Source organism: Larus michahellis, chromosome 1 (genome assembly GCF_964199755.1).
Source record: "Larus michahellis chromosome 1, bLarMic1.1, whole genome shotgun sequence".
Classification (NCBI taxonomy): domain Eukaryota; kingdom Metazoa; phylum Chordata; class Aves; order Charadriiformes; family Laridae; genus Larus; species Larus michahellis.
Window position 1 is genome coordinate 135081220 of NC_133896.1, and position 19968 is coordinate 135101187.

Consider the following 19968-nt stretch of genomic DNA (forward strand, 5'->3'; position numbering starts at 1 on the left):
TCCTAAAGAGTGTTTCAATACAAATATATATAAATGTTCTTTAAATGAAGACTGATACACTGAGGTAGCAGAGCCCTTTTTATAGGCTCAGTAATGATATATGATGTACCTCCGCTTAGTTGTCAAATACTTAAATTTAGATTTCAAGTACTAGTAACAACAAATGAGCGCAACAAATGAGGTATACAAATCCATCAGAAATAATTGTTCTCATGTCAAACTGTTGAGCTGTTAAAGATTTTAACTTTGGAGATACATAACCTGTTAGATACCTAAGTGCATCAGAAATGCAATTTCTTCGGTTTTCACAAGTTCTGTGCTGACTTTTGTGATGATAAAACTCTGTCAGAGTTCAACAGACTAATTAAGCAATATTATGCTTTGTTAATACCCTTGTGAAGAATGAAGAACAGCTATATTACAGACATTGCAAACTCTGCCCTTTCATTAAGTATGTGAGTAATCTCTAGAATTACTTATACTTCATTGTAAGTTTCTGCCCAACTTGATAATCAATGTTTAATGCAGGCAGAACAGCCTTAAAAGGAAATTCTACTGGACAGAATCAGGTTTATTTTATACATACACATTCATATACCCAGAAACATACCGAGCAAACAGATCTCTACCTCATGGATAATGCAGATTACACACACAAAACTGAAATTCTTTAAAAGCGTGCTTTTAAAAAACTGAATCTGAAAACATTAGAAGTCTCTACTCAAAGTGAAACACTTATCCACAGAGCCAAGAAGAAAGGAAAGACATCAGATGATATATGGGGTTCAATTTCACACACACCATCAGCATTTATTTCCCAGTGTTTTAATACAGCAATACTTGATTTCAATTGAACAATAATTCAGTTTTGTTGCTTTAAATGGAAAAATTGTGCAGACCAAACTCTTAAATCAGGCGCTGAAAAAGGTTTCCTTCAATGAGGAGTATCACATTAAAGCAACATAAAGAACAAACCATACAGCATACTACCTCTTTGCTATAGGTCTACTCTGCTGAAGAGGACAAAGCAGCCGCGCACTGCTCTTTATGGTATAAAATAACCCTGTAAAGTAATTCTGGTTTCTAAGGGCCTAGATTTTAATTCAGGGTCAAGAGGCTAGATTAGCTTTAGATTTTCACTTTTCTTAATGAAAGTTATATTTTCAAGCTGTTTAAGAAACTCCCAGATCACACCTATGATGCTTACAGCTTAACACAGAATTTGGCCAAAGAGAATGAAGGAAAAGCACATGGAAAATAACCCGCTCTACTCAACACTGGTAAGACTCAACTGGAGTATTACATCAATGTCTGAGCATCTTCAGAAAGGCTATATGGACCAAGGAGAAATTCAGGTGACCAGAACAGTAAAACAGTCTGTGACAAAAGAATGAACGAATCTGAGTAGATTTACCTGAGGAGAAATAAATAAAGAATACAGCAACACTCTTTAAAGCCTTACAGTTCACTACAGCAGAGACAGCAGTAACCCAGTCCATCAAGGATCAAACAAGTATTAGGCTCAAACTGCAGAAAATTCAAGTCATAATTTCACAGACAGTAAACACTGTAAGACAGCAACATGCTGCTTTTTTGCCATCTCTTTTACTTAGTGAAGTTAAGACATCTACCCGAAATTACATTAAGCTAGTTGATTCAGCCTGTGAACTGGAGACTAGACTGAACACTGCCTGACATTCTTTGTGGCCTTAATTCTCTCGTGAGCCAAAAGGAAGAAGGTAGTCACCACAGCTTCTAAAAGAAAGCAGTGCAGTTTCGCACAGGGAGAGAAACAAGCAAAAAGAGAGAACTCTGAAGCAAGTCAGAGTTAGTAAAAGCACAGCACAGATGGTGTAAATTAAGTTACACAATAGAAGTGACTTTGACAGAAAACAGTGATAAGAAGCAAGATAGCTGTGAAGGAAGTAATCTTGAAATTATTTCAAATGATTACTACTACATGCATACCTAGCGCAAAACCTAAAAGAAATGTCAAGTGTCACCACAACAGGTCTTTAAAAAGGTTTTAAAAAAAAAAAAAAAAAAAGAGGTTCAACAAATGCTCTACCTTCTTCAATATTCTGAACAATCTCACCTGTCTGGGCTAGCCAGTAACAGTAACTTTTGCTATACAAAAGTTACATAGAAAAGCACATTCAGGGCCTCCCCTCTGCCATCTTCAAATCTGCACTTCAAACCCAGTGGTGAAGACAGACTGTGATGCCAACCTTGAGATTCTTTTGTTTAAGTACAAGTCAATGTAACAGACTGACAATAGACACAGTGAAAATGAGACGACACCACTAGTCAAAAAGGATCTAAGGAGCGACTCCTGGGCTTTACATCAAACTAAGGTCAGTGAAGAATATTCTATGGACAACCTTCCATATAAACAGCTTTACATGACAGAAACAAGCCAGGGTTTGTAACAATACAGTGGGAATGGTACTTCCACAAAAATTGCTGCATTTGGAATGGTCACCATCCGTGAGAGAGAGTATGTCTCTAAATGATGGTGGATTTGCTTATGCAGTGAAGTATGACATGCATGAAGAACTGATTTGACTGTCCTTGCTCAAGTTTAAGTAGAGAATATAAGTAAACTTATTTAAATAAAACACTAAGGCATTAAGATTTCATAAAAAGTTCACCCAGAAGGTAGCACTTAATATTAAAATCAATTTTCTTAGATGTAAAAAGGTGCTAGACATTTACACCAAGAATAAACCATGCCATTTATTCCACTACACAAGTATCAGAGGGGAAAAAAAATGGATAAGAAAATGCATAAATAAAACATGATCCAGACCCTTCGAGGTAACACAGGTCACAAAAGCTGAATGCATTAAGTCTTCTAAATGCAATACCATCAGATGGGAAAAGATTAAAGTGGAATGCTTTGGGGTTATACATCAGTATTGTCACTGGTGGACCTTCAATCCAAAGGAAATTCAGGAGCAGAGTTCTACTTCCAGACAGTTTTCTCTACTAATATATTTTCCTCTCTCTGGGATTCAACTCTTCTCTGAACATATGCTCATCTCTTCTCTGTTTTTCTCTTTCACCTTTTACCCCATAGCGCTAAGAAACGTAAAAGAAATGTAACATTGATAACAAGGCCCACTCAGGCTCTAGGGATCATATGCCTGTAGCACATAGGGGAAGAGGTATTTTTCAATTGGAAGGAACGAACATTCATCACAGTGCCGTCTCTGAACAGCTATTTTTTCAGTTCCTTCCATCTCACTGATAGAATTAGATAACTGTTGCAAAGCCAGACCTAGAAAAAACTTTTGTTCTGCGTTCTGCAACATGAGGCACAAACAATGTAGAGACTATTCACACACATGCAGCAGACCCTGATTCAATTCTGGCAAAAATTTTACAAATTGCTAGAGCTATACTATGCTGCCCAAGATTCAGATTACAAAAGGATTAGTTCCATACAGAAGGCTGTACACAAACCTTGATTTTGCTGCAGAAGAGGGAGAAACTCAGCATGAGACCATGAACTCTGGTTCTTCTAGAACATTATCAAATGCCCTCAGTTCAGCTGCCAGATTCCCGCATTCATGAAATATTCATTTGAGAACAGACTACAGTAGTAGTCCTTCATAGATGATGATCAAAGTCACCTGCTTCAAAAACCTAATATGGCTATCACATCCCTAGCAGGTACTGGACTGCCAGGGTCACATCATAAAAGCATCTGTAGTTTCTGAGTATTAACGCTTATCTCCGATGAGACAAGAAGAAACTAAGTGCTCTTTTTAGTCTTTTCACTGCACACAGAGGTCTAGTTCTCTCCGTGGACCATGCATCTAACACCCAGACAAGACATTCAATACCACACTACTTTAAGACTCAAAAGCAGCCAAGTCCCACCTGTTGTATGTCTGAGAGGAGGGACTCCATTCAGAATCCATAAAAACAAGATCAAAAGCCTTTCACCTCCTATACCCGTGAAACTACTACTATTGCTTTTATCTAGGGCAAAATAAAGGAAGAAAGACAGGAAGGCAGGAGTGATCAACCATATCTACCCTCTTCTCTTGAGCTTCCAGAGTACTTTTTGGCTCCTACACAGGCAAAAAAACCCAAAAAAACAAACAAACAAAAAAACCCCACCCCACACTAAAAAGTGAAGCAAAGGGATGGAGAAATCTTCAAAAGAATATGCAAAAAGATCAAGGCATCAGAGCAGACTAAGCAAAGGCTAAAACTAATAATCTGCTGCTGAAGCTAGGAAAGCAGGACTAAAGAAAGGACCAATGAATTCCACTGATTATGCACCATTTCAGGAGTATGGGCTATATATTAAAAGGCAAACAAGCTATGCTTGCACAGCCTCAATGAATGTGGCTACAACAACCCACAAACAACACACAAACCAAAAAAAAAAAAATCCATAAAACCAAAACAACCCCAACTCCAAAAACATTCCTATTCCCCAATAGAAATAATGACATTTTCAGCATACTCTCCAGGTATTTATCTCACCAACCACTACAAATGCCAATCCCACAAAAAGCATACAGGGTTTGTTTGTCTGGTAAAAGACAGGGTTTTGTAAAACCCCAATGAAGATGATGAAGCAAAGGGAAAAAGAACACACACAACGTAACTGGAGATGCTGACTCTTGCTGATCCTTACCCTCTACCACAGGCTGCCTCTAATGAAGCTGTACGTTGAAAGTGGATTACCTTTTCCAGCCTACCATGTTGTGCTACAGGATAGCAACCACAACCTACACAGCTGTTCCAACACAGGCAGCCAGCAGATGGCCGAATTTAAGGATATGGCCCACACTAACCTTAGGTATTCAGCCTCTTTTTAGACATCCTAGACCTAAGCTTCAGCCTAAGTTTCATCACTGCCCTCTAAGGCTACTTCCACCAAACCCCACATTTTTTTCATTCAAGTGCCCTGTTTTAAGGACATACTTTCACTGACACGTATGATCTGCATATTAAGAGACTGATTCTATGTTAGTGAGGAAATGGGAGAACCTCTGAAGTTTTAAAAAATGAAACTTGAAGAATTAAGAATATAAAAATATTTTTGGAACTTATCGAACTATAATAAAAGTTTCAGTTTTATAAAGTCTGAACAATTAAGTTTTGTTAACTACTGACAGAAAACCAGTTAAAGACAGAGGAATTAAAGTCTGCAAGTAAGCTTTCCCACAGAGCTTGTTTCTGTTCTTCAGTCCAATTCCCATTATTAGTCACACCTTTGCAGTTTAAGGGAAAGCCTGCTCTGACATGGCTACACTGAGTCTTCTCAATCTAAATTTTTTTCTGTTCATACATGAGAATTTAGTTGTTAACATGGTACAACCATTGATTTCCACTCTGTGGCATTTCAGTGCTGAGTGTGTTCAATGCAGCCAAACCAGCCAGCTCACATGCTAGTTAGCTTTCCAGTTAAACTTTCCAACGGTCACATGACACATCATTCGGATAAATTACCGGAGCTGAAGTACAGAAACAGTCGAGCTTAACAAACCATTTCTGATTTATGCAATTCAACTAACAACAGATTCAAGCACTCTTTGACTGCCAGGCCAACTGCAGCATTTACTTTTTATTCCAAAGGAAAGCTTCAGGACACCATTCACTAATGAGAATGCATTAGCCTATATTCTGCTGCCTAAACAACCAGTCCAAATCCCATTGCGAAGCCAAAGGTCTAAACTTCCACTTAAAAAGTTCAAAATTAAATAAGTATAACTACTCTTCAATTTGTACACAGAAAAAAATACACTTATCTCCACTTATTTCCAAAATCTCTGAAAGAGTCAGCTTGTTTATATCTTACATGTATTAATTACAGATTAATATCACTGGTGCCAAGAGAAAGTCAGTTCACATTTTCATGTAAACGCAGGTTAAGGACAAAATGTCAGACAGCTGTCATTAGCACAACTGGACAGCTCAACATGGATGAAATCACTACATTTATTATTAGATTAGCTACACACTAACGAAATAATAAATAATGTGGTAATAATAATAATGTAAGTTATGATATATAACTTGTGAACTCCAGTAAGCCTGTTTCAAGTAAATGGTCCTCTGGATTAAACTGATTGTGCTGGAAAGCAGCTTAACTTACTACTGCACTGGAACAGATAAACAGAAGGAATTAACAGATGCACAATACACTGTAGATCTAACAAGTTCTTAGTGAAACTGCAATCATTAATTTTAACTCTTAAATCCACAGGCTTCCTTTCACCAAAAATACTAAAGGGAAGATGTACATCCCTCTCTCAAGAGGAATGGATTAATAGGCACCGCTTCTAAAAGCTGTAAACCAGTACCATGTTGTGACGGTGTGCTCTCCTCTTTTTCCCCCCCCAGCTCCTGCTCAAGCCATGGCCATCAGCAGGAGTTGTTATGAGTTGCACTTGAACTGTGGGAGATGGCTGGGGCAACATAACCAAAACACTGTCTGGAGTGGGAACCTAGGTATCTTGTTCCCATGAGAATATGGCTATAGGTCAATTATCTTACTCCATAAATAGTGGACAGCCCAAGAGCCCTTTGAGCTCTCCTGCACGGCAGCGGGCTGCACGACAGGATCTCCCCTTGAGTGGGGACGCTCGCTTAAGGTTCTTCTCCTCAAGGCTGAGAGATTCCTTGCTGCAACAGATTCTTGGTAAGTGACTAATAGCATGCTAAACTTTGAAAACTTAGCTAAGTGATATAAGGATTGATTGCACATAGATAATCCTTTAGACATAAACCATTGACCAAGTCTAGGACTAGGACTGGATCCAGCCGCACCTAGACTCCTCTCTGAGAAGGAGTTCAGAAAGCAAGGGCGTCCTTTCTGAACCTCGTGACTCAACGGGAGGGTCTCCCTGAGACCTTGTCTGACCCTGGCCTCTATGCAGTAAATAATCAAGTGTACCCTGGCATCGAATCTCATAAAACACTGTCGCATTCACTACTAACTTTGTTAAATCACTGTTTTATGTTAATAAACATTTCACTACTGTCTTACAAGTGAAGTTATTCACTCCGCCCGTAACACATGTGCTATTATATAGAACAACCCAAATTAAAATAAAAGCATGATTTTTTAAAATAAGCTTCCCTGACCTAAAAATAATTTAACTATGTACCACTCAGTTCTAATGAAGTAACTTTTTGAGTATTTTAAACTATTTGCCAAGAGAAAGCACAGCAATCAAAAGGGTCTATACAGTTTACTACAGAAGCACTAAAGCAATTACCCACAGGCTGTATTGTTCTTTTAGACACATAGATCTAAAGTTGTCTTTCCTTAGGGATATTTAGGAGTAGGCTGGAAGTCAGATGAACTGTTTTAGCAGCTAGGCTTTGTCTTACCCTTATCACAGGTACTCCCCACAGTACATGACAGGGAAAGAGCCAAAATGTTCTTTGGAGAAGCCAAAGATCGGGTTCCTGATCAACCTATCCATACAACCCAAAGACCCCCTCCCTAACCAAGCGCAGGAAGTCCCTAAAAAAAAAAAAAAAAAAAAAAGAGGCTCTTCAGTCTACATCAGCTCCTCCACCACTAACACTCATAAGATGTAAGCAGGGAATAGTCTGAGAGCAGAAGACAGGTGTGCACACTGTACTGGACATCGACGCTGGCCTACACTGCAAAGGGGCTCTGTGGCTTTCATACAGGAGGTTCTGGACAAAACACATTTAGTGTTTTGTTCTGGTGAGACTCAAAATTTTAAAACAAATTTAAAACTTTTTTTTAAATGTAGATGAGACTTAAAAGACCATGCCAAAGAAATTTATTCCCTGTTTGTTGCTCTCTGATCAGATTCTGTTACAATAAACTAACCAGAAAAGATTCAGTTTTGCTCCTTTGAGCTTATAATAACCTTTTCCTCCCATACAAGGTGAATACCTATTTCACATTGAAGGTTATAAGTAGATACTCAAAATTTTTAACACTCTCCCTAAGCTCTCACAGCTTCGACAACTTCCTCCCCAACCTTTATGGAAAACATCCACAATTCCTAATAACTGTTCCAGAAAAATACAAACCTCTGCTTTATCCTTTAGCCCCTGTCAACAAGCCTAAGGGAAAGGTACTCCAAATCTCCAATATAAATAAAATTAACATTTATGAGCAAAGACTCACACAAGTTAATACCAATTACATAAAAATACTGCCAATATCATATGGTCCAGTTTCCCTTCAGTCTCAGTGAGGTTAAATGTATTAGACTGTTTACCATCTCGTTACAAAATGCTTTTGATAATTAACAAACCACATTGCAAAAGAGAAGATTAGAGGATTCCTCTATGCCACTGCTAGTTACCAGAGTTTGAACGTACTTATCCAGTCTATTAAATCTCTAAGAAAAGCATAAACAAGGACTAAAACAAAGAAGTAGCAGGTAAAATGTAAATTTTATTTCAGAAAAAGTAATTTAACTTTTTAACTTTGCTTCTTTATTTATGATCTTAAACCTAATTGTGAAAAATATCTACTAAAATTTGCACAAGTGTATTATTTTAAGGAATTAACTCAGTGAAAGTATTTATAATACTGTGTTAGTTATTTTACATTGACTACAAACTAATGTGTGAGTTTATATATATATATATATGTACACACATACACAGAGATTAAGAGTAGCTTCTTCCTGGGCAAATAAAATAATTTAAACAAACGGGGGCAAAGAAACATGTAAGAGAATGTCACATTTACATAGAAAGGTTCAGATGAAAAAAGGGTCAATATAATAGTCTCTTACAACACACGAAGCATCAGAAGGAGAAAAAAAAAAGTCTATCTCAGATACACAGTTCAGTGCTCTAATCTGTCCTTTCAGCCTACTATTCCAAGAAGAAAAATTACATTTAACTGACTCCAGGAACACAAAAAATCATAAGCATATTTTAAAAAGGATAAGTGGCAGCCTGTAAAATACTTTAGTAATTTGGGGAAAAAGGTGGCCATTAAAAAACACTAATATATTAAGGATAACTGGCATCAAGAAAAACTGCTTTAAGATAGTAACTATGGAATTAGATAAAACAATTCCTAAATATATGCCTAATTCCTTTATGGATTATATCGTTTCCGGCCATGGTGAACTGGAGAAATACTACTCACTTTCCACAGAACAGTACTGTGAAGATAAATGACTGCTAGTGAAACGTACAGTATATATGGAGTGTTCTTCATAAACATGTACCAAGCCTGGCTGGGATGGAGTCAGCTTTCCTCACAGCAACCCATAAGGTGCTGGGCTTCAGATTTGTGACTAAAAGTGTTGATGATGCACCTGTGCTTTGGCTATTGCTGAACAGTGCTTGCACAGCGTGAAGGCCTTCTCCCTTTCTCCTGCACTTGGCCCCCACCCCAGCAAGTAGATTTGGGGGTGGGTAAGAGGCTGGAAGGGGACAGAGACGGGACAGCTGACATAAACTCACAAAGAGATGTTCCATATGACATGATGTCATGCCCAGCAGTAAAAAACAAGGTGGCTCTATTTCCCAAGACAGCCATTACATCGAGACTGGCTGGGCGTCAGCCTGCTTGTGGGAGGTGACAAGTGACTGACTTTGCATCACTTGTTTCTCTTCCTCTTTCCTTCCTTATTAAACTGTCTTTATCTCAGCCCACAAGCTTTCTCACTTTTGCTCTTCCTATTCTCTCCCCTGCACCAATGGGGGGTGTGAGGAGGGGAACACGCACCTCCATCCGCGCTCAGCTGTTGGATGGGGTCAGCCCACCAGAACACTGCACATCTACTATACAGTAATCTAATCTTAAAGTTATTCCATAGGTTTTTTTGTGTTGTGGTTTTGTTGTTTTTTTTTTTAATTAAGAATTTCACATGGGACTCTGCCAAAACTTTATAAAAAGTCAGGTACAGCATCTACTGTACCTTAGTAAACATCAAATTAACCTGGAAATCAGACTGCCTCAACACAATTTATTGTCTCTTTACCACCTTATTATCTCTTGGTGCTTATCTACGTACTACTTCATTATTAGCTCTATCTTTTTTTCAGCTACTTTAGTCAACCGGACTTATTCTAATGTCCTCTCCTTCCTTTTCTTTAAAGACAAGTAGTGTACTTTCCCACTTCCACAACCCTCAGGCCATCACCCTCAGTTATTTCCACAAAGCCTGTAAGCAACAGCTGTGCTGCCCCAGGCGCTCCTATTTGCAGAAGAAAGCGGTCAGCTACCCACAAAACACAGCATTGGTTTACTTCTGCTGGCACCCACTAAGCCAAGAGGATCTCAACATACTTCAACTTATGCAAAATTTGTATCAGGGACCCAGAGGAAGTTGTGATTTCCTTTAAGTACAATTTGTCTTTTTCTGAAGATCAAAGCTAAGATAAATTCAGTAGTCTTTATCATTATGTACTTGTTTTAATCACATAAATGCTATACTTCAGTGTTCTCCCCAATTACTATATATTATCTCAGCATCTTTTTCTCTGCTTTTATATCCCCTGACTTTTCACCTTAGCTGTTATTTGTAGTGCAACCCGAGATACATGTCCTTGCTTCCAGTTTCCATATAATTTTTTTTTAATGAACAGTATTTCTGGAATTCCTAGCACTGCTCTACTGTTCTCTTATCTTCTGCCTGCATTGGAATTTCTCTTTCAGAAATTAACAGATCATCTTGGCTTGGTGCTGACGACACCAAGCTGTGTGGCACAGTTGACACATTGGAGGGAAGGGATGCCAGCCAGAGGGACCTGGACAGGCTTGAGAGGTGGGCCCACGATAACCTCATGAAGTTCAACCAGGCCAAGTGCAAGGTCCTGCACCTGGGTCACGGCAATCCCAGGCACAAATACAGGTTGGGTGGAGAATGGCTTGAGAACAGCCCTAAGGAGAAGGACTTGGGGGTGCTGGTGGATGAGAAGCTCAACATGAGCCAGCAATGCGCACTGGCAGCCCAGAAAGACAACCACATCCTGGGCTGCATCCAAAGAAGTGTGGCCAGCAGGTCGAGAGGTGATTCTCCCTCTCTACTCTGCTCTCGTGAGACCCCACCTGGAGTACTGTGTCCAGCTCTGGAGCCCTCAGCACAGGAAAGACAAGGACCTCTTGAAACAGGTCCAGAGGAGGGCCAGGAAGACAATCAGAGGGCTGGAGCACCTCTCCTGTGAGGACAGGCTGAGACAGCTGGGGTTGTTCAGCCTGGAGAAGAGAAGGCTCCAGGGAGACCTTATGACAGCCTTCCAGTACCTGAACAGGGCCTTCAGGAAGGATGGGGAGGGACTCTTTATCAGGGAGTGTAGTGATAGGATGAGGGGTAATGGTTTTAAACTGAAAGAGGGTAGATTTAGGTTAGATATCAGGAAGAAATTCTTTCCTGTAAGGGTGGTGAGGAACTGGAACAGGTTGCCCAGGGAAATTGTGGATGCCCCATCCCTGGAGGTGTTCAAGGCCAGGCTGGATGGGGCTTTGAGCAGCCTGGTCTAGCGGGAGGTGTCCCTGCCCATGGCAAGGGGGTTGGAACTAGATGATCTTGAAGGTGCCTTCCAACCCCAACCATTCTGTGATCTTACAGTCCTTATTTCTTAGGAGAGACCCTATCTACCTATTTCCTTAGCTTGTGAAGGTTACACTACTTTAAAAAAATCACTGGCTGTCATTTCTTCCATTCCCAAGGGGAAGGAATGCTATCAATTCATGATCACTTTCATCAAAATTTAATAAAGTTTCAGATTTTGAAGGACCTACATATTAGTCCAAATCTAGTCTAAAGCAGGCACTTCAACAATTTCCACCAGTCTCTGGAAGAAAAAGGTGTCCCAAACATTCTTAGGTCTTCAAGAACTGCAAATCCTATCTTTTTGTCCTTCTAGCAAGTAGTTTTGTCAAGTTCCCAATTTCTGCTAAGTTGTATTCTCTATCACTTCCGTTACTTGCTAAAAAAAAAAGCCAAACAAAACAAAACAAAACCAAAACCAACCAAACAAAAACCACAAAAACAAAAAACCAAAACATTTACTGCTTCATGCAGATTAGGAGTTCTCATCTTTCTTTCACTGAAAGACATTCCACTGTGTGCTTCAACGCCACATCAGCTTCAGCAAAAAAATACATGAGAATGCACACATGTACATAGGCAGCCTAACATCATCTCCTTTCCTGAGCATCTGAAGGCAGAGGGCTGCAGCAGCAGCTTTGGAAAGCCCAAAGGCAAACAGAACACAGACTAAGAAATTTTCTGCCGCTTAGGCAAACAAAACACCATCAACCCCATCAGCTGGGGAATGCTCACTTGTAGACTACTAGCCTATGCTTGCAGGCAACAAGTGGCCAGTCAAATCACCTATGGAAAGCAGAATTTCCCATGCTTACCCTTTGTAACACCCAAAGAAAAAAAAAAAATCTATTGCCTTGGTGATCCAATTCAATCACTCACAGCAACTTACAGAATTTGCACTATAACTATACAAAAATACCGAGTTCAGAATATATGAAGACTCAATTACTTATAGAAATGAAGTGTTCCTTTATTGCATAATCAGAATAGTTAAAAATTTAAATCAAAGCTAAATTTTTTTCATGAGAACTTTGCAGAATTGCACTAATGAAGATGTAGCTAGCAGCGCAAAATTTGAAAACAAACCTTTTCTGAAAAAGAAAAGTGGCTCTCAAGCAAGCACACTTAATCCCTGAAACAGCCTCCGAAAGTGACTGACACAGATAATTCTGTAAATGAAATGCCCCACGATGTAATACTACATAGTACTCCCACACACATGCAAAAATATCTCTACCACATCACAGTTCAATAGTGACTGCTGAACAAAGTTATCTAACCACAATGACTCTTCCAGACCTTCACAACAATCAATATTAGGCCTTATAAAAACCTTCAATATTATATACAGTATTGGAATGTCATTGTCTGCCAGAGACTGGCAGAGTTGTAAATAGTAACAGGTTATAAATAACAACAGTTGCATCAAACAAAGGTTTCCAGATAACTTGCTGTGCTACAGCCTATTCAAATAAAAGCCTTTTTTATATTATTAAACGCAAACTTTATCCATGCTCAGATGTGGAGAATGAAGGACTGAATACAGAAAAGCAATAACCCCAAAATAATTCAAGAACAAGAGCAGACAGACAAGCCAGCTTTCGCTGTCATAAAAGGCTAGCCTTTCAAGGTAAAAACGAAATAGCAGTAAAATGATTCTATTCCAATGTTAGGCAAAACTCCTGTCGGGATTCTGTTTACAGCTCTAACAGACACATTTGAAGAATAATATTGAAAAACCTGGAGAAGCCAAAAAGGTTAATTCCATAGTATTTTCATAAGGCTTGAAATAACTCATTTAAAGAATGTATTTAGCTTTACAAAATCAAGACAAAATATTCCATCACAATGTAAAATACCTCATAGTGAAAAAATACAAGGCATCAAGGGATACCAAACCTACCAAGGAAAGCTGTAGCAAAATTGCTGGTTGGAAGCTGAAACCAGTCAGATGAAAATAAAACACAGCAATGTCTGACTAGTATTCATCTTTCTGATCCGATTCACTGGTTAGCATTCATGTTAAGGGGAATTTTTTTTTGAAGATGCACGTAAATCAGCTGTACAGTTTTAAGGTCAATGCACAGACAGCAGTAGAAAAAACACAGCTGCATGCAATAAATAGCAGGTAATTATTTAATAATACCTTTGAGCCCTAAACTTGGTGTGTTTGATGCACAATCTCTCCATTAAAGTTGTGTTAAAAAAACCATGAAACTTCTAATATATTTTCGTGTAAAAAAAATATCTTCTAATAGTCATCTTCCATCAGAAGATTAATAATTATGTTTGGAGACTTAAGACTGCTGTCAACCACTTTCCTACCCCCACACCTTGTTGTTCAAATTGTATCTGCTAGCTGCCTTTCCAATGGCACATTTTCAGTTCCTGTGCTGACGTACGACTGCTGCCAACAACACAACACACGGTGTACACACTCTTGGAGAAACCTGATCTAATACTGCACGTACAACTGACAGCAATCAACAGCAGTGCCAGTACCTGGCTTGCTCTTTATATCGCTTTTGGAAGAGGCCTAACAAGAGTCCTCAAGACAGCTAAGTTTAATAGGTACCACATAAACTAAACGATTTCAGACCAAAAATTATATTTAAAAATGGGGAGGATCCATTGCATGTCTTTTCCTCCAGATATGCCCCAAGGCACAGCAGTTGCCAAACTGCATGCACTCACTGTGATTATCTGCTGCATGCTCAGCTGTTCACAGCACAGTAAAATTGCTAAATTACAACCTTTGTGATATTTTTCAATGCCAGTAGCTGTAGCAGTTGCCACAGATATTTTGATTATAACCTACGAAATCAGGATCTCCTAAGCCACGTTCCACAACAAGAATTCACTGGTTCACTATATTCTATCTTAAGTACACACATGACTTTTTTGTTCAAACTCATTAGTAACTATGTGGTACATGAACACTAAAAATATGACAAATAAGGAGGGGTAACTGCCATTTTGTTAAGTTTTACCTACACGTACAAAGAGCTAATCAAAAGCTATGTTTAACCTCATAGGTACAAAATTCATCCAAAACATCTGGCTTGAGACTTAGAAGAGGCTAGAACATAGCTAAGTGCAATTGGCCAAGATAACTTCAGTAGTACCATGTGCTTTTGGAGCTTATTTACATGTTTTTGACGAAATAAACCTCAGACTCACAAAAGTCTCAAGCATTCATTAACTGAGTAGTAGCAATGAGTATTACATGACTATAGTGTACTGGCATACATTCACAATATAGCACTACCACAACTTCAAATAACTCCTTCATGCACGATCACAGCATTACACGCTTTATACTTCACTCCTGTCTTTATTTGTGCTTAATTATTTTATATGCAGCCTTTTCGGTACAACCATTCATTTCATTAAACGTTCGTTAACATCTTTACTGTCAACTTAGGTACCCCAACATGACCCAAACCACGCAGTTGCATGAAGCTTGTTACCGCGGGCACGGTTCAGCATTAGTACGGCTGTAAGGGTTTTAGCTCACACCTAGCCCTTTATCAAGCCAGGCTGTAGCATGCGCAGAATGAGGTCAAATCTTTTTGTGTCTTTTTTTTAAGTGCCAAGACACTCCGAGACATAGAAATTCTACTTTCCTCAAGTAGACCTGTCTGATGGGCTATTTACTTTCCCTAGGCATACATGACTGATTGGTTACCCGTGTATGTAGTTGCTGATGAAGATTATTGGGTATTTTGGATTGACCTGTCATCATCTAAGGCCCACCTTACCCAGCTGAAGCAAATCTAAATTGGGATGCTGTATCAAAGCTGACACAAAATATGGAACTCCAGTACGGGCATTTTTTTCCTCAAACAGTCTAGCCCCAAAAGCGTACAACGATGCACGTACATGAATGTTAAACTACATCTCTACTTACAAGTTAATTTCAGAAAAGATATTTTAGTAATTATAGCAGACTGGGTCATTCAGGAATGCCTACACTTGGAAATCTACTAAAATAACTTCCAGAGCTGAATCCAGTGGGTTTGGTTTTAGTTTTGTTTTTTCCAGACCAGAATAATTATGGAGGCCTGGATAAACCTAGAATGACTTGCTAAAATTAAACAAGGTCAAAACTTGTTTATATTAAAACACATTTATGGAAGGTCACTCTTTTGCAAAGGCATGAGATTGCACAACAATCTTGTGAAATGCACTTTGTAAGAAAGAAACTGAATGAACGGTATTCAAGAAGAGTGCGCAAGCAGAAAATGAACACACACAGGAAAAAAAAAAGCAGCACAGAATCTGAGGACTCATATTTTGCGACATAAGAGGTCCCAAGCCCATGACACAATAACCTCTTACATAGTTGGCAGCAGCTACAAAGATAGCTGCAAGCTCAACAGAAAGTAAATCATATATGGCAGAACATGGTATGCAGAAACAAACAGGAGTGAGATATAAAACCCAACAGAGAATCACTGCTTTAAGTATTGCTTTCTGGTTTGTTTCACAGGTTTTTGGTACTAGTGAGTTACCTTAAACACAAAAACTGTCTTTTATAATAGCTTAATTAACTGAATTAAGCTACATGTGAAAGTTTCATGTTTATCATCATTAATTTCTATCATTGAAAAGGAATAGAGACTCTACAGCCCCACAATGCACACAACTGTATTCCATACAACCCACACTGTTAATCAGTAGTAAAAAGAGGTCTAAGCTGTATGTCAGTATACATTGCCACCAACTGTGTTTGAAGAGACTCTTCAGGCCATAAGAAATATAGTTTGGCTCCCCCTACTCACCAGGATTTTGCAGAGACAAGTTTAGAAGCCAGTTTAGTCTAAACCAAGAACCAATAGAAAAAAAAGGATGACCAAAAGACCATATTGTAGTTTCATTATTGTCAGCAATGAAGTAAAAAATCCTTCTAAAAAAAAATAAAAATCTAATTGCAGTAAGTGCAAATTCCTCCTTTTTTAATACAAGAAACACACGTACTCACAGACCGCCATGAGAGGGTTATTCATACATTTCCTTTGGGCTTATTCTTCTTTAATATTTGTTGAAAAATTAGTCATCTTTTTGTAACACAAGCACTGCATTTATGTAGCTCAACAAAAATGCCATTCCTTTTTAAGTGAGACATTAGGTAGCCTCTATAAGCTGACTACAAAACAGAGTGTGCCTCCTTCCCATCAAACAGTCAGGCTAGGCAGACACAACAGAACTCCACCTTCAATATCGCGCTCCTTATTCTTGGTATATTTGTTCTCTTGAATACTTGTATCCGAAGCCACCAGCAAATTCTTTTTTAGGTAATTTAGGTAGAAGTAACATAGCTCCCCAACACAGTGCATATTGTCCAGGCCTTCCATGCCTCCAGTGGTAAAATTCTTGCACCAACATCTTACGCTTTGTTGCCAATTTCTCCTCTAGGCCTCTGAAGTCTCCAACAGAACTTGAAATTACCCAAAGCCATCAATGCCTAGGATCACACAATTTAAGTAACTACATTCTTTTTAACCTAATTGATTAAACTGCTGTCATGTTCCTACCCGAGGTTTCCTAAGTAAACGCAGGCCCTAAAGAGAAAGTAAGTGGAGATGTTAAATGGCCCATAAGGCTTATTAAGATCAAGCTGATAGTTTTAGCAAGGCTGATGCGACATAAGACTACTAATCTTAGAACCTCATGGTGACCTTAGAAGCCAAAGCTGTAGGCATTTTTTTTTCTTCAGATGTGTTAAATGTCAAAGCCTATGTAGTTTCTTGTTAGTCTTCAGACACAAATACACTTAAATACATAGCCTAGGCACACACAAGATTCCACAGACACATCCAGTGACAACAGACTGGAGCACATCCAAAGAACAGGGCTGGCCAGGCTGTAACATACCATTCTTACCCTGTTCATTTCCACTAATATAAACCAAGCTTAAAATCATAAAATGAGACTAATTTTTCCTGGAGAATCATGCAACACTTTTCAAACCATAAAGTAATACAGACAAGGTTAAAAAAAAAAAAAGCAGCATTACTAAAAGGCTGCCACGCAAGAGATGTCCAAAAGCAAGCAGTAACAACTCACAATGGCAGAAATCTTTACCAAAAAGCAAAGTCTTGCCAGAACACCCAAGTCATTAAAGCAAAGACTGAAATCTTTAACACCTCTCTAGTCCCAACTGAAAAGCTTCATGAACATTAATACTTCCCCAGCAACAACTTACAAACCTAACTTTCAAATAGACAATGGTGAAATGATTGTTTAGTGCCAGGGCTAAAATAAAGATATTCTAAGTTTTAGGCCATTGCTCTTGCCCTTACAGAAAGACATGACACAAGGAGCACAAATGCCAGAGTAGGGGAAGCACAGCGGCAAAGAAAGGGGTGAGGAAGTGAGGACAGACTCACATGAGCAGAGACAAGAGAAGGAAAGCATGAGTTCTAGTCAGGTTTGCCTTTTAACATATCACAGGACAAGGTGTGATGTTGTTTTTTTAAAATGGCAGAAAACCCTGTCTCACTGGGACGTGGTAGCAAGCCCAGCACTGGCTCTTTATACTTGCAGCATTCTTTCACTAATACCATTGCCATAAATGTGCAGTTGTTTCCACTTTTAATCACTTTCTGGCTTAACACCACTGGCTAATTTTTGTCTTCTTGTACCTTTAGTGTAATACTGGAATGAAGAAATGCTCTATTAAGCTCCAGGGTGTTACGCACGGCCTTTATATTTACTCTACCAGCAACATTCATAGGATAACAAAATCTAAACAACTCTTGTGTCAGACAGCAGGAATCAAATAACCTCCGACACAGATATGAGAAGTTTGTTGTTATCTAGATCAAAATGTCAGTTTACTAACAGCAACACAAATCATTCCTGTGCTTCTGAAAAAAGTGCTACTTATTCATCAGCAACACTTCCTAAAGCGCGTGAATTTTCCTCGAACAGGTCTCCTACACCAAGTACCACCAAAGTTCACACCTGAGGCTTAATTAAGCCAATCTCTACATAGCAGATGAGAAATCTGACATTCATGATGAGTAACTTACTCCCTCCTCCAGCCGCTAAGCTCACAAGATCTCAGGTCAGAAACCCTTATTTTGACCCCTGCTGCCTGGGAACCACGCAAGGCAAGAGAAGAGGCGAGCCCGCCCCTCCAGCCTGCTCACCTCCGCAGGCCGAGGTGGCCGGGTGGAGCAGGGGCGATGCTCACCACCGGCTGCCGAGGGCCACACACGGCTGGCTGTCACCGCAGCCGCCCGCCTCTCACACGCACCCCGGCCCCCACCGGCCTGCGGTGCGTCCCGGGCCGGGGGCAGCCGCCGCCAGGCCAGGCCAGCCCGGGCCCCCCGTCCAGCCGCCCCCCCGCCCTGCCCAGGCCGCAGGCCCAAATGCTGTCGGGCGAGGAGACGAGGCCTAGGCGCTGGCCTCTGCCGCCGCTCCCCCCGCCCCGGGAGAGCCGGGGGGTGGGGGGCCCTCACCCCGGGGTGGAGGGAAACGGCGGACAGCCCCGCCACTCACCGAAGTCGAGGAACTGCTTGATGGAGAGGGGCGAGGGGGAGAAGCGGGAGTAGTACTCGATCTGCTTGGGGATGGGGCTCTTCAGCAGCACCCCGCACAGCCGCATGGCGCGGCGCGGCCCGACAAGCTCCTCTTCGCCGCTTCCTCCTCTCCTCTCCGCTCCCCGGCGGCGGCACAGCCACCCGCGCTCCTGACAGGGGAGCGCCCAGCCCGGCGGCGGCGCCCCTCGGCCTCTGCGGCCCGGCCCGGCCCGGCCCGGCCCAGCGGGAGGGAGGGGGGGAAGGAGGGGCGAGCGGAGGGAGCCGCCCCGCCCGCGCGCTCCCGCCCCGCCCGCGCGCTCCCGCCCGGCCCGGCGCGTGCGCGCGCTCCTGCCCGCGGAAGGGAGGGGCGGGGCGGACGCCCGTGACTGGCGCGTGCCGTCCGTCCGTTCTCTTTTCCCAAAGTCCGCGGCGCCCCCACGCGCAGGCGTATCGGCGCGAGGTGGGGCGTGGGGGGGGCGGCTGAGGGGGAAGCGGGGCGGAAGGGGACGGACGGAGCCTTGTCCCCGCACGGCGGAGCGGGCCCCGCGTCTGCTCGGCACAGCCCGCGTCCGGCCTGCGACGCCCATGGGATCGCAGAATGGTTGGGGTTGGAAGGGACCTTAAAGATCTTCTAGTCCCAACCCCCCTGCCATGGGCAGGGACACCTCCCACTAGACCAGGCTGCTCAAAGCCCCATCCAGCCTGGCCTTGAACACTTCCAGGGATGGGGCATCCACAACCTCCCTGGGCAACCTGTTCCAATGTCTCACCACCCTCACAGTACAGAATTTCGTCCTCATATCCAATCTAAATCTCCTCTCTTCCAGTTTGAAGCCATTACCCATAGCCCTATCCTTGTAAAAAGTCCCTCTCCAGTTTTCTTGTAGGCCCCCTTCAGGTACTGGAGG

General features: G+C 41.1%; 1 protein-coding gene across 1 annotated transcript in view; it reads right to left on the minus strand.

Moving 5' to 3' along the window:
- PDK3 (pyruvate dehydrogenase kinase 3) overlaps positions 1–19352 on the minus strand; it is a 61826-nt gene extending 42474 nt beyond the window's left edge. Inside the window, exon 1 of the mRNA XM_074604448.1 lies at positions 19041–19352. Coding sequence (XP_074460549.1) covers positions 19041–19146 — 106 coding nt within the window. The 5' untranslated portion in view covers positions 19147–19352. The remainder of the gene's footprint in view (positions 1–19040) is intronic.
- Between the last annotated feature and the right edge of the window lie 616 nt (positions 19353–19968).